This window comes from Cebidichthys violaceus, unplaced genomic scaffold (genome assembly GCF_023349555.1).
Source record: "Cebidichthys violaceus isolate CVI_PGR_0920_01 unplaced genomic scaffold, fCebVio1.0.p SCAF_10, whole genome shotgun sequence".
Taxonomy (NCBI): domain Eukaryota; kingdom Metazoa; phylum Chordata; class Actinopteri; order Perciformes; family Stichaeidae; genus Cebidichthys; species Cebidichthys violaceus.
Genome location: NW_027176263.1, coordinates 1,714,185 through 1,734,042, shown reverse-complemented (window position 1 = coordinate 1,734,042; position 19,858 = coordinate 1,714,185). Strand labels below are relative to the sequence as shown.

Genomic DNA, 19,858 nt, shown 5'->3' with positions numbered 1-19,858 from the left:
TCAAGTGTTTATTCCGCATCATGCTCTGCGATGCTATTTACGGAGTTGACTGTAAAGGAAATGTTTTGCAGCATCAAAACCTCCTCTTCTCCTCAGTTCCTCCCACTTTCTCAGCCATCCCTTCCCCCCTCTCACTCTCTCCGTTCTCAGTCTTTCCCTCATTTCTGATCCATTTTTTATGTATTACTCCATTACTCTCAACTCCCATTTACAATGCATTACCTCCTCCCATCTTTCACAAACACACTTTATACTTCTCCCTCCTTCCTTCAGTCAGTCACTTTGCTTCCCTCCTTCCCTCCCTCTCTCTCATCCAGTGCATTATGACACTTTCCTCTACTTCTCCCCTTCGCCCCCTTTATGATCCCTTTGTCTCTTCTCTGGTCACGTCATCCCATACGAAGCGATTCTTTTCCCCTTTATCTTCATTTCCCATCTTGTCATTCAGTGAACATCACGCTGTCTGCACTGCTGTCATCCTCCCTTCTAATTGGTTATTCAAAGCGTGCCATGTAATTTGGTACTCAATATTGCCAATCGTCTCTGCTCTTTTACAATACAAATATACAAATGTCAGCTAATGTAATTAACAAGACTGGCAGTCAGTTCGTCCAGACATTTATTTACACACACGAATGCACAGACAACCAGCAGACGTTCAAATTTGATGAGGTTATAAATCACCATGTTACGAGCTGCAACACTGGCGTGAAACAGATGAGCAGTGTGTAGAGATGCCATCCAGTATCTTTTAAATCAGGTAACTGCGGCGATGTTGTCTTCAGCAAGTTTAAAAGACATGCAGGAAGGAGTTTATGGCTAGTTTTCATGTCAAAGGTAGTTCTCTTTTACTGTAGGACACAGCTTGCGGGAGCCCATTCTCATTGCTGTGAATACAACAAACAAAACAACATATCATTTTGGTTTGGTAGAGACAAACTAAAAATGTTGTTGACAATTGGCTTATATACTTGGAAAAAACATGTTTTTAAAATAATAATAATCTGCTTCTCGGAAGTCCTAAAAATGTTATGGATGTGCAACACTAAATTGCTGGCTTAATGATCGAGTGTAATCAACATACAGGAACTTCTTTTTCTAAGCAGATGGTTCATGACTTAGACCAAACTTAAAGAGTAAAACATGAAGCAAAATGTAGAACATGGAGTAAACTACTTTTAATCGGTAATAAATATACAGTAAAAAGGGGCTTTAAGTAAGCTATAACCTTCATCTACTTCATGTCACCATGAGGAATTAGAATAACATTGGGCAAAAGTTGCGACTAACACATAAATTGGTAGAACCAGGCCTCGGAGCGATCCACCAGACAGGTTGTCCATTCTCGCAGGGTCACCTTCCTGTTCCTGTTACGATCACATGACCTGCAAACACAACACAGTACAACAGTGAGTGATGACCTCATGACGTGGCATGCATTCACGCTCTCATTGACCCATGTACATGCTACGTGCTTACACAACGTGACAGATGCACATGGAGATGGTCTAAAGTGTATGGAAACAAATGCATTGGGGCTCTTCAACAGCCATTGTCTTTCAGTTCACCCTGCAGCGATATCTCTGAAGGGTACTCCTTCAATTTGTGTTAATCCATGGGCGGCGGGAGACACAGTGGGTAATAAACATTATCATTGCTGGGAATGGTTTGACATTGACACAGCCAGCCCTACTCCCACAAAACCTGTCACTGCAGACGGGCAGGGAAAAGGGGGGGGGGTTTGGAGAGCGGATGGTAGAGAAGGGGGAGAGCTGGAAGCATGAAAGAATGAGTGAAAATGAAGAAAGGATTGACAGAGAAGGAAGCAGAGGATAAGTGTATTTGAAGATGAAAGTAGGAAGCACTGAAGGGGGAAGGAAGTGCTCCAACATGGAGGAGGAGTAAGATGATGGAGAGATGGTGTGGTCATGAGATCGGAGGGGAGGAGGACACAGGAAGCGGGTGTTGGCATGGAGGACGAATGGATAGATAGATGGCGTGCAGAGAGAACAGCATGGTGGGAGGTGCAACTTGGTCACAGAGCGGGGGTGAAATGCATCACCGTGTGACATTTTTAACCCTTGGTGTTTCAGTAATTAGCAGGAACGTAACATATTGCAAGAGACAGACGGTTCACATTATGAACCTTTGTGTGACATGAGGTGATGGGGACATGGTGAGCAACACTGCCCTAACGTTATTGACTACTCAGTCACCTTATGGTGTAGGATTATCCTTTTACCTACTTATCAAATAGGCCATGCAATCATTGGGGTTTTTTTCATCTCCCATGCTATTGGCTTCCTGAAAATACATGCAACACTAAAAATGTATCATTAGTTGATATATGTGAATGCTATGTGCTTCAGATTTTTCAGAAAAAAAACATGCCAATATTTAATTAGTTCAAAGTTAAGCCAACTAAGTCAATCATCTTATAATTTGCACTTGTTATCCAAGAGCTAAATTCTTAGCGGCATGCCCTGTAACGTTCGCTGCTGGAGGAGGGACTGACTGAAAGAATGGTTTAGCACAGTGCTCCAGTGGCATCCTCTTGTAACGCAGCTTTGTCAGGTCCCTGCGGCTCAATTTCCCATCGTTGTTCTTATCCAGTACCATAAATCGTTGCTGCAGAAAGAGAATGAGAGAGATAAAAAGTAATGATAATTGAATTTATATGGCAATAGAAATAAATATGCTTTGCCAGGCAATGTCGGTCTGCAGCTATTTGATGGATTGCCATGAAATTTGACATTCAAGGTCTTGATGAATGTTAATTATTTTTGTGATCCCATGACGTTTCATGCAATGCCACCATCAGGTCAAAATTATACGACCAAATACCTGCAAAGTTCATGACATTCCAGCGTTGTAGCCCACGTTGCATTTACAGGTAATAAGCAAGCCGACACGCTAAACTACGAAACATACCTGTTAAACATCAGCATGTTAGCATTGTCATTGTGTGCATGTTCGAATGCATTGACATAGAATTTCTATGTAATTTCTGTCCATGTCAGAGTTAATAAATAAAATCTTAAATTAAGCCACAATGCACACAATGCTGGATATGTATGAAGTGCCACAAACATTTTTTTATTTCAAAAAGTATGTAATTTCATCAAAATAATGCAAACGTTTTCTTTTAATTAATTGGAGGCCAGGAAGTCAAGGTGGCTGAACGTGAGGATGTTAAGTTATCCCTTCATTCGTCATCTTATTGAATAATTTAGTGAATATTGACCAAATCCTATTTATAAATGGTGTTCTTGAAAGCCCCTGTCTCCTTCTGTTGACGACCACACCACAAGCAACACAAGAACTCGCCACTTACAGTCAGTTGTTAGCATCGATTTCTTGCTGGACAACGATGACAACTTTATGTTCAGTGTCTGGTTACACTGGGAGTGAAAGTGATCTCATATTCTTCTTCTGGTATAGTTTCTTTAGTATCATATTTTGTAATGGATTTCATTTGCATCATCATAAATCATATTTAATCTTTTCCCTTTGGGTGCATGTTTAGTGTTTGTGAGTCTGCTGCTTGGGATCACTTTAAACGGGACCTATTTTGCTCTTTTTTGGGTGCATATTTTTATCTCAAGTTACTGTTACAACACGTTTAAATGCGTTAATGCTCAAAAACCACCTTGTTTTTCCGATCCTGGCTGTCCTGCTGCACCTGTTCTTACCCTGAAACGCTCTGTCCGAGCACCTGCTCCTCGCTCCAGAAAGGCTTAGTCTGCCCTGATTGGTCAGCTAGCCCACTCTGTTGTGATTGGTAGACCACGTATCGCATGCGTCGGAAATGTCACGATCCTTACCATAAACAGAATTCAGCTCCAAAGGCTCACTGACAGGCCAAAAACACTGTCATAGCCACGGTAATGATAGCATCTGAAAAACTCAAAATTTGACATTGTGAATGTCTTGAGATTTTGGTGACCAAATTTGAAGGGGATCTGTTCAATGCTCTAGGAGGAGATTCCAAAAGTTCCATACCTTAAATCTGCAATCACATGTTTCAATGACTCTCCATACAGGCAATACTGGCCTCTCGTCTACCGTAACTTTGTCAGCTGTTACTTTTTAGGACGGCACATGAGGGTTGCCATCCCGTCGTGTGTTATATTTTGGAAACGCAGGGAGTTTCCTGATCCGGCTGGTCAGAATGTTGGCTTCAGGCTGCTGCTTGACTGAAGCGGGACACATGGCGGGCAATCACTTCCTCCTTTGAGGGTCTCTCACACTGGCACGACAGGTCCTTGGGGATGGGAATTGTCTGCAACTCCACAACAAATGGAGTTGGGTCCTCAAACACCTCTTCAAATACAAGCCTCATCAGTTCATCTACATACTGTAAAAACATAGCATTTAAATAGTATTTCTTTTGTTTTAAACCAAGTATGCTTGGTGACACTGACATTGGGCCTAAAGCTGACTAGCAAAGCCATTAGAACACAAGAACGTTAGCTACCAACTTAACCAATGCCTAACACCTAAACATGTCCTGGTTAGGACTACACAAGCTGCTTTTGTCCTGGTTCGGATGTCGGTTGAGAGGCAATTTCTGGTCTTTTCGCTATCATTTTCTTTGATATGTATAAATTAATATTACTTACACTTCGATGGCGATCGCTGAAGAAAATAGACCAAAAATACATTATAAATGAAGCTTAGCCTCTTGTCCTTCAGGTCATCTTTCTTTGGTGGTCCATACAAAGAACATTTCCTTTCGCAGAGCTGAACACAGCGTCTTCTGGACACGACAGTCACAAACCAAACTCTTCGGACTGACCTCCAGTTCCCGTCTCTCTGGCTTTGTTTGAGGTAGTGCCAAACTAGCTGGTAGAAGGTATTATGCAAATGTATTACATAGTGACTCACTATGTTACGGAAATAAAGACATCCGATTTATTTGACACTCCGGAGCAGTGTTTCTGAGGGGGAGAGTAACCCCCTTTGGGTGTGGTCTTCAGCTTTACAACTCTACGGACCTTCTACATGTACAAAAATATATAGAACACACTAACGTAAAGGGAAAAAGACAAAAATAACAATATGGCCTCTTTAAGTGTGAAGTTTCATCTACCTGTGCTAGTTGTGTCCTCTGGGCGTGGCTGAGGCAGCTCTGGGGCGGAGCAGCAGGTGCGTAGGACTCCCCCATACGACTCAGGAGCAGAAACCAGTCCAGGAGGCGATATGGAAACTGGTTTAACTCCTCCTCAGTGCATCTAGCCTTTGGGACTGATCAAGAAGGATAACAGAGCTACTTCGGCAGGCTGCAGTACACAGTGGAAATTGTGTGTAATATCTAATACTATGTGAGTGTGTGTTTACCCAGACAGGGTCCTGTGTGAGCCAGTCCGGTGCGGCGTCTCTTTCTGCAGGCTTCTTTATGCAGCAAACACTCATTTCTGTAGGTCTTTCCCAGAACACTGCACACTGGTGCCCTCTGCCTGATCACATAAGCCAGTGCTTACATACAAAACTTTATGTGAGGTGCACAGCTGGATTAAATAAACCGCTGTACTTTAAGATTTCATACCAAAATCTACGTCTTTCACTAACAAATCCAAATTCTGTGAATAAGCAACTTACAAATAAAGGATACATTTGAGTAAATTTGCTGGTCAATTAAAGAAAATTGTAATGTGTTTACCGTGGACAGGACTGAGGACAAACACACTTGGGGACGAGGACTCCATTTTCCTGAACTGCTTGGCACCAAGATCCCACTGGACTGTGGCATTTCAGCAGCTCACAAAGCTTCTCTGAAATTATATAAAATGTCTGCTGCAGCTCATGATGCTATCTTTTGGACGTTGGAAAAAGAACAAATACCCTGAAACAGAACTTACTGTGTCTATGAGAGGTATATGCAGGCAGAAAATGGCATTCCTCCACTGTATTGTACATTAAAGTCTCACCTGGCTCTACTCTGCCAATATATGGTCTCAGGCTTTCCTCAGCTTGTCTCTGTCTGCGCTGAGCTCTGCCTCCCTGAGACACATACAAACACACACACACACACACACACACACACACACACACACACACACACACATACACACACAGGTATCATGTTCTAGGTAGAGCTGAAGGAATCAAGGTTTTCCACAGGCATGCACTAAACTCAAGTATAAACTTGTCATAAACAAGTAAAACTTGTCTTAAACTTTGGATCAAGAGCCAAAATGATGTGTCGCCACATAACAATTATTTATGTTTTCATCAGTGTGATGCATCACAGGCGAAGAGGCTTATTATCTAATCTAAAGTAATAAAAAAAAAATCAACTTCTTGCAATCAGTGTACTGTAAATAATAAAAAAACTATCAAATGAAACCACAATGAAAATGGTATGCTTTCTATATCACATCCATTTTTCAAAAAACTTTGTAGTCGGCGCCAGGACCACATCTGCCCCCAATGTCCTACCAGATGAGATTGGAAACAGGTGCAATGCTGACCCAAAATACTGGAGCCACGCTTCAATAGGTCATGAGATGCTATTTAAATACCTATCACAAAACATTCCTGAAGACTGGAAGAACAAACAGGTGAGGGAAGACCTTACAAAATATCCATGTGATCTGCTTATAAAACTATCTCAGGTCGTAATTTTTTATCAAACTTTGTGTCGGTAAGTTCGACTTACCATGGTTGCACAATAGTGAAGACTCAGGAGAAGAAACAAGGCACAGGTCAGTAGGTTCATGGCTGAAACATCCAGTGAGCTACAGGAGGAAGTTATTAGCTTAACTCACACTGATCACGCAGACATAGCTGTTGTTGATATCTCTGTAGAACACATACAAGACTGAAAAAGACAAATTATACATATTGGTATCTATTTCCAGCAGCATCCCACATCTACCTTTACATTCTCTGATATCAATTACATCTGAGTTAATAATGCTCCATTATTAGATTTTTTTCCCGTCTTTCTTTTGTGGTATCATTTACAGGCTTTTACTCCATTTCCGGTCATTGAGATAATGCAGAGGGAAACAATGCAGCTCATTGAGTCTCAAGAAAACAATCATTTTCCATCACAGAGGAAACAGAGGGTAGAATTACACTGAGAGGACATTCAGTTGAGGAAGTTATTATAGTCGAACAAGTCATTCTATATCCCCTGACTGCTTGAAAACACAACATCTTACCTGGGCCTCTGTCACTCCTTTCTTCTCTTGTTATTCCCTTGTTAGTGTTCTCCTTCTTTTCCTTGTTGCAGGATATCTTTGTCTCCGTCTCACTGGCTCCTGTGAGGGTGTATTCTTTTTGTACAGCCCTCTTCAGCAGTCTTTACTTTTTCTTTTCATTTGATCCATCTATTTTTACATTCTTGCCATATCTAACCCCTCCTCCCTGCTTTCCCCCGTCTGTCTGACTGTCCTCCCTTCGCATTGGCTCCTTGTTGAGTGCAGCTGAGTGAGTGCGCAGGTATCTGAACTCAGCGTTACTTGAAGACATTGTGCAGTTGGATGTTGCTGAGGTACGAGAAAAGTACACAGAGCTGTGCTTACAGAGAGAGGGGCTGGCTGAGTTTTTGGGAAGGTGGGGTGGTTTTCATTGAAGTTGGCACTACAGAAATATTTTCTAGCCAGAGGGAACATATGGTCACACACACTTCTTCTGTTTTCTCACGTTCAAACCCTCTTTATATTTCAGACACATGCAAACACACGCAAAGGGAAAAGGAAATAAGGAAGGACACCTCTGAAAATATATGAACTTTCAAAGGCAATAATATGGAAAAGGCTGCACTCTAGTGGTTATGTTGATCAATAACATTTTCACCGTATGACTGGTCCAACTTCTGTGAGCATACAGGTAAAATCACAACATGAATTTTAAAGCAGCCAAGTCATTTGTCAGTCGTCGTTGTTGTTGTTGTTTTCCTCCTTGAAGGAAGGCCATCATTTAAAGTTGTTTTTTTTCCTCATTAACTCATTAAGTATTAAATGAAACTATGTTTTAGACATTTTCCCTGACTAAGATCCTCTAATAGTACGGAAGGAACATTAAACATTAAATTGAGGAGAAAACATAAAATATATAACATGAATTAGTAAAACATAAAAAGGTAATACAAGTAATATAGGATACCCTTGAAAAAAAGTGTGTGTGGCAACATCTGCTATTGGGCGATCATATTGCAATCAGAAAATATGAAGACCTCAGACAATGATACTAAGAATAATACATTGCAAAACCACTGTTTCTGCTACAGCCAGAGGTGAAATAAGTAATCAAATGCTTTGTGTAAGTAAGAGTAGCAATACCACAATGTAGATATACAGTATTTCTACACCGTATACTGCATGCAAATTTATTTTAAAAAGTAAAAGTAAATTAATTAGCATTAACCTTTACTTAAAGTACCAACATTTAAAGTACTCATCATGCAGTATGATCAATTTCAGATATATCATAAATATCATATATCATTGTATGATAATTATGCCATAATGTGTACTTATTGTTGCAGATGGTAAAAGAGGGGTTGATTTGAATTACTTTAGTTACTGCTGGGAAGTGTGTGACTCAAAATTCAGATTAATAATACTAATTATAATCAACAAATACATTCTGATATATATATAAAATGTAAATACAAATTAACTCCAGATTCAACAGTTGTTGAGTGATGTACACTTGAATGCATCAATAATCATTAATCATAATCCAATGATTTTAAACTTGTTAAGTAGCCTATATTAATGTGACTACTTAACATTTTAAATGCAGGATACAACTTGTACTTGTAACAGAGTATTTCTGCACTATGGACTTTATATTTATTTTTTCCAAAGTACAAAAATATGAGTACTTCTTACAGCACTGTGACAATTACTGTGCTGTGGACAGCTGTGGTGTGGTATCCGTGCACGCGGTCTTTTATTATAGTCTGACGTCACATCAACGGCTAGCCGGAAGACTGTCGTCTGCAAGCTTCATTTGCATATACGGTGAATGCAGCTTGTCGAAACACGTCGATCCAATTAACTAACCGAAAAGAACGGTAGACATGTAGACAACAACCCCAAATAGTACACAGATGTAGGCAAACAACAAGTACTTTGAGCTGAGCACTGATTGTCACCCTTTGAGACCCAGGTGGTGTCTATAAACGCTCCGCCCAGCTGGGAGCGAGAGGACGGTGTCAGATGAACTGCTTTGGGAAGTCAGTCTGCACCGTGTGCTCGTCTGCTGTGTGCAGTTCGTGTACAGTTCATGTACAGGACTTGGGACTATTGTTTTGTATGAGGATTTCACCGCATTTACACGTTCTTTTTACGCCTTCCCCGTCGCTTTACGGACAGTCGGTAGTGCGCGCGGTACCATCAGCTGGTCGTAGTTGACATCGTGACGGTTGAACTAACGGCTCAGTGATACAGTAGCTTCGGGCTATATTTTTACCTTAAAGTGGAAGTACTTTATGGAAATGCGAGGAATTCCCAACAAGTTGTGTGTTTATTTTCCCGTTAGCTCGTCTTAAGTGTACAGAAGTCCACATAGTTACAAAACAGACTTGATATTAGTATATATATTAAAGCTGTTCATTGGACTTTGCTATCTTTCACTACTTCAATGAACCATAACGTTCAGAGACAACATGTCATTCACAAGAGAACAATCGGACTGTTTGCTGACCCATCGTTGAGGCTGTAAACATGCTTTAATTCAGGTAAGTGCAATCATGTTGCACATGTATCCGGTCACATTTGCCCTGTTATGATTGTGAAATTATGGGAAGAATATTTAACTTACTTTGTAGGCAATGTTTACTGCCTTTAGGCTATACATATTGTACTAATAAACCCTCAGTCATAACATGCCCTGGAAAGAGTTACTGTACCATGAATGAGAATGACCAGGTCTTTATGTATTGAGCATATTCAAAAGTTACACATTATATAACAACATATAGCAGCAGTTGTGCACACTGATACCACAATGTAGATGCATTGGAAGATTAATGGAGTGTTTCTGTAGTCTTTCTCTGCATGACTCTATAGTTGAGACTTGAGGGGAACTCAATCTTGTCTGAGAGACACCATTGACATGTTTGCTCCTTGTGCACATGTCAGGATTAAAGGGTAACTTAAGATGCGAGCTTTCACTCTCCACTCAGACAGGAGTTCAAATTTAAACAGGGTTTTTATACCACGCAGCAGTGCAGCCTCACATATTCATATTTTTATACCACAACTGAAGTTGCTGTCAGTCAAGTCTCATAACTATCGGTGTGTGTGTGTGTGTGTGTGTGTGTGTGTGTGTGTGTGTGTGTACCATTTTAGGCTGTGATCTATTACAGCCCAGACGGTGTAAAGCACCATGGCATCAACGTGCCGGCACAAATTAGGATACGGCATGACTGATTGCCCTTAGTGTAAGTGAGATGGACATCCCTGGTGTTTTGGGTGGGGTGTGTGTTCAAACACACACACACACACACACACACACACACACACACACACACACACACACACACACATTCACACGCACACACACAGAATCCATGTGTGTGTTCCTCAGGCACCTGTTGGCGTATAGGTCCTGTAGCGCCACCTTGGCTGAGGGTGTGTTTACAATCTGATTCCCCCCCAAACAACAGCTGAATGTCTCCACTATGTGGACCCCCCAAATTGCAGTTCAATATGTGAGGGTTTTTCCCAGACTGTGTGTCTTTTGACTGCCTGTCTTCCTCTGTGGACCTAACCCTCTACTGTCTAGTGTGAAGATACACATTATGCCCATTACCCTGTGCGTAGCAGTCATTCCTGAGACACTGTAATGTGACTTTGAGGGCCAACAGATAAGAAGTCAAAGTGTGTGCTTGCATGATGCTAAAATTGGCTACTTGCAACACAGAAAAGTGTGGAGTAATTTGTCTGGCAATGCCAGAAATCACAGACCGAGGGAGTAGATCAAGGTGAGCGATACACGGCCTTTTTCAAACTGTCAGACATGAGCTTTCTGCACCCTTTACACTGTCGACTGAGATTGGGGCACTCAAGTTAATGCATTGTGCTTCTAGTTTTGTGTGTTGTGGTGTACTTGATTTTTACTTTGACTTTCCTCTGATCCTCCTTGCCCGCTACTCTGCATGTGGCCCATCATTGGAGCTATACTTAGCCACGCTTATCAGTTTGCCTCGGTAAGACCACAGATGTTTCAGGGCTTGGAATAGCTCAAAGTGTAGCAGAGTGTAGACATCGGATCTCAGATGCACTGACGGGTTCAGAAATAATTGACAAGAGCTTGGGGGCAGAAAAGTCCTTCAAAGATCAGGAAATGTCATTTGAATGATAATAAAAAAAGACTTCTTTATACATTTACAATCTCCTTATTTGCATTGTGATAACGGCACATTGGTTAACTGCTCTATTATATCCGTTTGCAGGTTGCATACAACTTCTCCACAGAAAGCAGCCCTGTTACAGTAGATGTAGTGGGTTGAGTGTGTTTCACTGTGTGTGAGTCCCTCGGTTCTCTTGCTCCAAGTAGTGTGTTTACACAGGAGTCGTTGTGAACACAATGCAGGCAGGTAGCAGCAGATGTGTGTCATTATTGGCTCGATGACGACATGTATTGTTCAGACACAATGGGCAAATATCTGGCTATATCTATACAAATGTCGTAAAGGTGTAATACAACACTTTTGATCTGGGGCTCATTCATGAAATTTCTGTCAGGGGGAGCTTTAGCTTTGTCCTTATAGTGACCTATTTTCATGTTTTATTTTCATAATAATGTGCGTCATTGTAAGCTTCTATACCCATGGTGCACCCACACAGGTGTATTTACTTGGCCTGATTACACCTTGTGTGTGGGCGTGTACGCTGACTGTGCATTATTGACGTTGTCCAACTTCCGGCTCCTAATAATATATAGCTTTAAATGAGTGTGCATGGCCTTCAAGTCGGAAATAATGTGATAAAAAATGTTGTATGTACATTTATCAGATACATTTAAGCACATAAGTCACATTAATTTCCTGTCATTGTTGTCGTTTTTATTCAATTGACAGTACTTCATATGAACTGTTTCCTGTACTGAGAGCAGTTTCAGAAGCATGGTATTTTTGGTATGTGCCTCACTAGGTGTTCCCACGTGACTGATACAAGAAGTATGTGTCCCTGCTTCATCCAGTTCCTACGTGTCTTATTAGGTCATGAGGGGTGCTCTGCTTAAAACCTTTACGTCTCATTCAATAATCCTTTAAGGCTTTGAGTCATGTGACATTATATAGAGTCTTTATGTGCTTGGGATAAAGCCGTTGGTCTGCTAAATGTGCTGGAGAGTGAGAGCCGCGCATTGAGGGTAAAAGTTTACTTTTACTTGCACAGACATGAATTTTATATTCAAATACCTTGTTTGCATGGCAGGCTCAAACCGCGGCATTTATCGTCACCGTATAATGGACTTCACTGCACACAATAGCCTTTCTGTGCTCAAAGCGATCCACACAGCGGGGTTTATCTGGCCTCAACTGCCACCAATGAGTATTCAGCCACTTTTATCCCAGGCGGCTCCTGAGGGGAGTAGAAAGGTTACTCTATTGTATCAGACGCTCTTCTTAGATAGGGTCCCTTCTAGTTTCATCAGTTGACTTTATAGCTCTAATCCCTGTGAGAAAGGGGACACAAAGGTCTGGCGTTTGATGGATGTTAACCACGAACCGTGGCCTTATTTGATACGAGGAGGCCTTGTTCTCCCCCGGCCTCATGTGAGACCGTTTGCTAGTTACTGCAGAAGCATGTGCTGCTTAAGAAGATAATTGAGATGGGGTGAAGCGAAGAGAATCAGCCTGATAGGGTGAGTGGAACAGGAAAAGAGGGAAGTTGGGCAGAGAGGAAGTAGCAGTGTATTGTCCATTCACAGAGGATGAATCCACCAGGAACATGATCTATTAAAAGCTTATAATTTAGGCTATGTTTCATATTCAGGGCCTTACCAAAGCCTCGTCTCTCATCTGTCATGACAGGCCTGTGTTTCACAGTGTAACAGAAGGTATATGAGCTGGAGATAATTCAGATGAACTCGCATGTCAGTGTGAAGAAAAGCCGTTGATTCATGTGATGTCATTGTTCTGGTATCAAAGAAAACTTTGGGGGAAGGCAGGCTGTTGCTGAACTGGTCGTAACTGTGTGTGTGTGTGTGTGTGTGTGTGTGTGTGTGTGTGTGTGTGTGTGTGTGTGTGTGTGTGTGTGTGTGTGTGTGTGTGTGTTCATGAATCATGTGAGAAAACATGCTTCTAACGGATTTATCTTTCACTTAAGGGGCTCTGGTGGCGGTGCATAATCCGATGCATGTGCCTGTACCTTTTTATAATCTAAAAGCATGAAACCTCAGTTAAACGTGATATTATGCTTCATATCAATGTTGTCATGTTCTCATCATAGCTTTGAAGCAGACTATTTATTTCCATTTTATATCATGCCAACGGTATATCTTAATAACAGATCATAGAATATGCTTTCACAACAGCACGACTTACTCCCTAGTTGCTGCCAATATACGTTTCAATAGATATTTTTCAGATATGATTTCAGTTTATCGGGGAATGTTTATCGGATCGCACACATCCGCTTGCCTGCACTGACGGGGTAACGCTCCTTGACGGTCACGTTACATGCACTCGATTCTTTGTTGACGAGATTAGTGCCGATATTCCCCGCGGGATATTTTGAGTCGAAACCACGGCGGTGTGCATAATTATAGAAAAAAAAAAAGATCTAATTTGTAATGTAATCTTGATTGTTTGGACTGCAACCCGGGAGTGCTTTAATAATTGATTTTTGACATTTTGCACTTCAGATGGGCTATTATACAAACAACCTGTATTAATTGATTTAATGCGATAGAAATAAAACGACTACAAATGATTTACAGTGGAAAAGACCTTTTGATAGTTTTAATGGTTTTACAAGTATAGCTCAGAGTAAGCAATATTGTTTTTATATTTACATTAAATCAATTGATTCTGCATAGCTGATCGCACTGAGAAACAACACTCCACTCCGAGGCTCTGTGCAGCTCTCGGACACTTTCAACATACTCCTGTGGTTTGCTGGACCTCCAAACCACTACAGATTTACATGAGAACTCATAAGCCCAGCGCATGAGCTCAATAATAACCATTCTATGCTATCATGTCCACCATGGAGTCAGTTCAGGTGAGAGAGTTTTATCACTTAACTAAACTAGAACATTGTTGGCAGCAGTGGTTGTGGTGTCTCACTTGTGAGATGAATCAGTTGCGTGATGTCCTCCTGTGGTCTCAGGGAAGTTTTGATTATGCTTCGAAAAGCAAAGCTGGCCTCGGGCTGCTGTCTGCTACGGCCTTCGGCTATCATCTACACAAACGACTGTAATGACCTCACTGACGGTGATTGACACCTGCGCTGTAGCCCTTGTGGCCAATCAGATGCTGAGAATTAAATGGCGCTGTCGAATGCCCCGCAGTCCTCTCAAAGTGAGGTTCAGGTGAAGGTTGAGGAGAGAACGGATACTCCGCACGTCTGTCTGTTCGGGGCGTGCGTTTTAAAGTGAACGATGAAGCAGAGAGAGGAGTGGTGTGAGGAGAAATGTGATTATGGTGATTGGTGTGTGTGGACATCTGGGCGGCTCAAACGGGGAAGATAATTAGATTCTGCCAAGTCCTGCCATGACTTCTGCTGCTCAGCATCACACCTCAGAGAGAAGGCAGGAGTGTTATTCTTACGGAGGAGGACTGTTTCTGTATCGTGATGAGTCACAAGTATGACTCATTTTGGTTCAGACTTTCTTTGGTTCTGTGCATACATCCCAAATGAATGCAGCGCCACAACAAAATATCTCTCTCCTCAAGAAAATGAAATGCATTTTATATTTACCACCGTTCTTTGATTGCAGCTTGTTAACAGAAGCCGAACCTGAAGCAATTTAAAAGCTGAAGCGTTCCTTCGACACCTCGTGTTTTAACCTTTGATTTTATTGTTGCTGATGTGGGTTGCATCAGACTCCCTGCTGGGATTTATCAGGGCGTGTACTGACAGACGGGAGATATGGAGGAACTGGCAGTGCTCGTATTGTTTTACTACTGGCACTCAGCAGAAAACGGTTGACTGAGTGGAACCAGTATGCTGTCGACCATGAAATGAGTCGGGGGGGAAACTGAACTCGCATTGAATCTTTATGAGAACCACAACAAATTCCTCTTTGCTGGAGTGACTTTTCATGTGCAGCTGAGTGCCAGGCAGGGTCTGTTTCCCTACATTATCCCCTCTGGTGATCCTCAGGACGGTACGGGGCTGCAGCATGCACACTGAAAATTGCTACTTTGGCTTGTTGGTAAAAATGTCTTGAGCTGGGAGGATTAAGTGGCTTTAGTCTTTAGACTTTGTACCACATTGTGGATAATTGATCAGCTTCCTTCCCTGCTGCAGATAATCTCATTTGTGCTGGTAATGGGTCTCTGTAATGTGTTGCCTTTCTTCTTTTTTAGTGTATTTTCCCCCGAAACATCATTTCTCCTCACCTCTCCTCACCCACTTGCAGCACACTGGGTGGGGCTCCTAAAAGATGCCCTATCAAATATTAAACGCACCCATAAAGGCTCTGTTCTCTCCACCCACACACCCTTCACCACACACACCACACACCACACACGTCATATTACACACACACACACACACACACACACACACACACACACACACACACACACACACACACATGCACACGTGCACACATGCAGGGAGAGAGCCAGGCAGCAGACAGATCAACCTCTGAAGAGTGTCTTCCTGTTGTTGTGCTCTTTCTTTTGGGTGCTACATTTACTTTCAGTTTAGATGTTCAGAGTGACACGGCACAGTGTAGCTCTGACTCCGGGATGAAGATGATTGGACTAGTCAACATAAGTTCACTGGGTTAAGGTAATCTTTTGTAATCTACTTTTCTGTGGTGCATTATGAGTGACGCAACATTGTGTCTGTGTGGTACTGTGCTGGTCCAGTATACTACAACATGCAATGAGTACACACTGTAGTTGTTAATGCAGCATGTTGCCACACCTTCACTGTCTTTCTCCACTTGTCTCTACTCTCTCAACAACACTTTGTTGCTCTCTGCCATTTGATCTACCACAGTTAGCGTACAGCATTACCAAAACCCTCTATACCGTCTCATTGGATTAGCATCACGTAGCATCCGTGCAGCCCAGACTATTGCTTTCACTCAATACACATTAGCCTAGCGTCAGTGTTGCTTTCATCCCTGTCTCATTCTATTAGCCTGCTCTAATGGCACTCTGTTAATCTCTTCAGGGACAGAGCTATGGCCCAGTACTGCTCAGACCAGATGACGGGCCTGGTTATTACTCCACTGGGACACTGGTCTCCGTCAATATATGGAAATGAAGCTGCACTTTGGTTTAGATTCAGTAGGTGAGAAAGTCATTTGGGCTTCATTTGATTGTCAGGTTAGATTTTTAAAAGCCTTCATCCATTCTCAGAGCAGAGACTTTGAATTTATCATCAGGTCTACATATTGTCTTTAAAAGAAATGGATCTGTACTGTGATTGGTTAAAACAAGCCTTTGGGTTGGTCGGGAGTCTTCACAGACGAGAAGGAAACGGCTCTTATAACCATAGTGGTTACGTGTGCGTCTGGGTGGTCCTTTATCTTGTGTAAGTGTGGAGCCAGCTGGATGACATACTAGGCTCTTCAGACAGGGCTTATATATCATTTGATCCATATAATTGATTGGTTTGGCGCTATGAAAGACAGATTTACCAAGATGGACAGAAAGATAGAGAGAGAGAGATGGAGGTAGGGAGGAGTTGCAAGTTGCAGCTGCCTTCAACATCGTACTATTTATGAAACAGTCTTCATCTTCTCTCGCTCACTCCAGGCATCCTCCCTGTACTTCACTCCACGTGTGGCCGTCTTCATTATGGAGGTGAATCACAGTCCATGATGGTTTGAGTTGCTCAGATGTGTGTTATAGTGATTATTTCATTTTTTTTATTCAAAAGAGAAAGCGCACTTCTTGTTAAGTTTTGCTGAAGCTACTTTTTGTGTGTACTTTCAGCCAGGGACTCAAGTTTCAGCCATCATGTCAAGTTTTGATTTCAGTTTCTGATATTGTTTAATGTTTTCTTTCGAAAATTCAATAGAAAAAGGGATTTTTTTTTTTTTTTTAATATATATATATGGCATCCCTCACTCTGGATGCTTCTCTGGGGTTTCCACAGTCTCAATAAAGTCAAATAAAATCCTCCCCTTCTCAATCTTTCAAAATTGAATGAAGGAGAGTTAAGAGAGAAAAGATGGATGAAGCCTGATGTTCTGCTATAGAGAGACGGTGCAGAGACTTTGTAGCGGTAGAGAACTGTGAGCATTGGGAGATGGGGTCAGACATAGCAGAATAGGGGGTTTACTGTGTGTAGTAGAGCACATCCATTCATGACCCAATAGATCGTAGCCCTCGGCCCGTCGCATCCTATCTGCATCCATCCTGTTACTCTGGAAGAATGCATCTTTGTAGTGTGTGTGTGTGTGTGTGTGTGTGTGTGTGTGTGTGTGTGTGTGTGTGTGTGTGTGTGTGTGTGTGTGTGTGTGTGTGTGTGTGTGTGTGTGTGTGTGTGTGTGTGTGTGTGTGCGCGCAGTTCAAAAGTGAAAGCTTTGCCAGAGGAGTAATAAACGTCCGTATTCTTGCACAATCCAATTTTTCAGCCTTTCCTGCCAAATAGCTTCACTGGCAGACAGACTAGAAAGATCCCATTCCCTGTCTGCAGAGAGTAAGAAAAGATGTCATCTCACCTTCCTGCTCATTTCACACACAGGGCTGCTGAGATGCTAATATGCAAGTCTAGCAGGAGATCTCTCTGTGGGAGAAGCCTGAGGTCTTGTCTCACCGTATCTTCATTCCTAACTCTGTTTAACAGTATCTGTCTGCATCTCTGTGCATTCCTCTTCTCTTTGTAATCATTTTCAATCTCTCTGCTGTCTTCCCGTCATTGTGTGTGTTGTTAGTCTCCCTCGATGGGAAGTGAAACCGTAGCGAAACCCTACAAGCACCGGGTGATATTGGATGTTGATATCGGCCCTTCATCAGTTCTAGGAAACAGACGCAATCTATAAAACACTGAGGTTTTGGGAAATCGAGACACGACTGCAATGAAGAATACAAACAAGAAAACAAAGATAAACTTCATTGTTATATCTCTGTAGATTTCAATGTCGAATCGGGTTCAAATGAATCAACAGCGCTGTCTCATTGTGTACATCATTTGTTTTACTGGAACGTTATGTCTTCACCATATATAGCGGTATGATTATAACCCTTACTTCAGTCGGTCTGTGTCTTCCTGGACTGTTGTCTTTACATTATTTATCTTTTCACACTGTTAAGATTTCATGTTTTGTTTCATACGCAGTGCAGAGGCACAAAAGTCCCATTCTTTGCCTTGGTTGATAAGGGTTGAGTGCAAACCATTTGCTAGATGTTCGTGAAGCTCTGGTATATTTATTTACAGTACTATACTCTGGGGGGAGGGGCTGGCCTTCAGATATGAGCGTTTGACAGATGGCCTGCACTGTTTACTGCTCTACCTCTGAATGTGTGTCAGATAGAATGCTGTTGTTTATGTGTGGTCCTCTGGAGCTGACCTGTGTCTTTGTACCAGTATAAGGGATCAGGGCCGGGTATTAACCATAACCAGTCATATTGTCAAATGTTGTATGATGAGTGAGATGACCCAGATGAATAAACGTTAGCAGTGTGTGGATCTGCCACGCTGGATGTGAATGAAACTTGAGCGGTTGTGGGTTCATTCACAGTAGCAAAAAAAAAAAAGCCCTAATCGAATAGCTTCCCATTAAACACACGTAGATGCATACAATCACCCCCCCCTCCCCCCCTCTCCCCGGGGCAGAGAGGCTTTGGTTGCCCGGCCTGCACATGCTGACCTGATTTTGTGTGTAACTGCGTGTTTTTAGTGCTCGTGCCCATGTGTGTCTATCCAACGGATTAGGATGGTGGCATAGCCAGACCTCTATGGCAGTGGCGAGTGTGTCTCTTTTGATTGTAGACACGTGTGTCTGTGCATGGGAATGTGGGGCAGCGTGGAGTTTTTTTTTCCAGATTAGGAGACCCACATTGTAACACAACACCCCTCCCCCACCCCTTCACAAATTAAGTGGATTTTTTTTTTGCCCCAGTGTCTTTGCCTTTGCGTCTTTGTGCCAGTTTGTCAAAGGATTCACTCACATGTGAGAAACTGCTCGATCTACTGTGGACGAGCAACACAGCAGGCATTTCTTAAAAGTTAATTAGTGAATATTAACAAAGTTTGAAGCAACACTAATTTAATTTCTACCAGGGGGAAACAGTCTACAGACACTTTTTTTTAGTAACTGCTTTGCTCCTTCATGCAGATGCATCACTTTCTACTAACCGCACCAGCCATCTGGATCTCACTAACTTTCCTATTCATAATCTTCCAGCACTAGCCAGATGGATGTAACATGCAGGTGCACCGCAAACACATGTACACTTGTCACATGGCTGATTTGGAATTGAATGAATTTAACAATGAGTAGCAGGAAGCTGCCCTGTGTTCTCCCTCTATTGGCTTTACATGCTGTACGTCCTCCATTCACTATTCATAGCGCTGGCCACCTTCCCAGCGCTGGTTTTTCTCCTTGTCCCCCGGGCCTTGTCTGTTTGCCCATTGTTTTGTTGGCCAGGCGTGTTGGCGCCGTATCCTGCAAAAACCAGTGCCAGCTACAGGTCATGTCATGTGTGAAACTCTTCCTTTTATTTACCCTCAAGTTTTAGGAGATTTTTATGCAACGA

At 42.2% G+C, this 19,858-nt stretch overlaps 2 protein-coding genes across 3 annotated transcripts in view; one reads left to right on the top strand and one right to left on the bottom strand.

The window, feature by feature from the left end:
* Window positions 1–601: 601 nt before the first annotated feature.
* On the bottom strand, window positions 602–7,417 carry sparcl2 (SPARC-like 2). The gene is made up of 9 exons (XM_068717066.1): window positions 7,170–7,417; window positions 6,662–6,823; window positions 5,931–6,003; window positions 5,663–5,774; window positions 5,341–5,459; window positions 5,093–5,247; window positions 2,516–2,628; window positions 1,291–1,385; window positions 602–887 (listed from the first exon to the last, which is right to left on the bottom strand). Exons 2-9 carry the CDS (start codon window positions 6,719–6,721, stop codon window positions 832–834), a joined length of 783 nt encoding a protein of 260 aa, XP_068573167.1. The 5' UTR covers window positions 6,722–6,823; window positions 7,170–7,417; the 3' UTR covers window positions 602–831.
* A 1,870-nt stretch (window positions 7,418–9,287) lies between these two features.
* ccser2a (coiled-coil serine-rich protein 2a) overlaps window positions 9,288–19,858 on the top strand; it is a 48,556-nt gene continuing 37,985 nt past the window's right edge. For both annotated transcript variants that reach the window (XM_068719917.1, XM_068719918.1), the window contains exon 1: window positions 9,288–9,697. The gene's annotated coding sequence lies outside the window, so the exon portion shown is untranslated. The remainder of the gene's footprint in view (window positions 9,698–19,858) is intronic.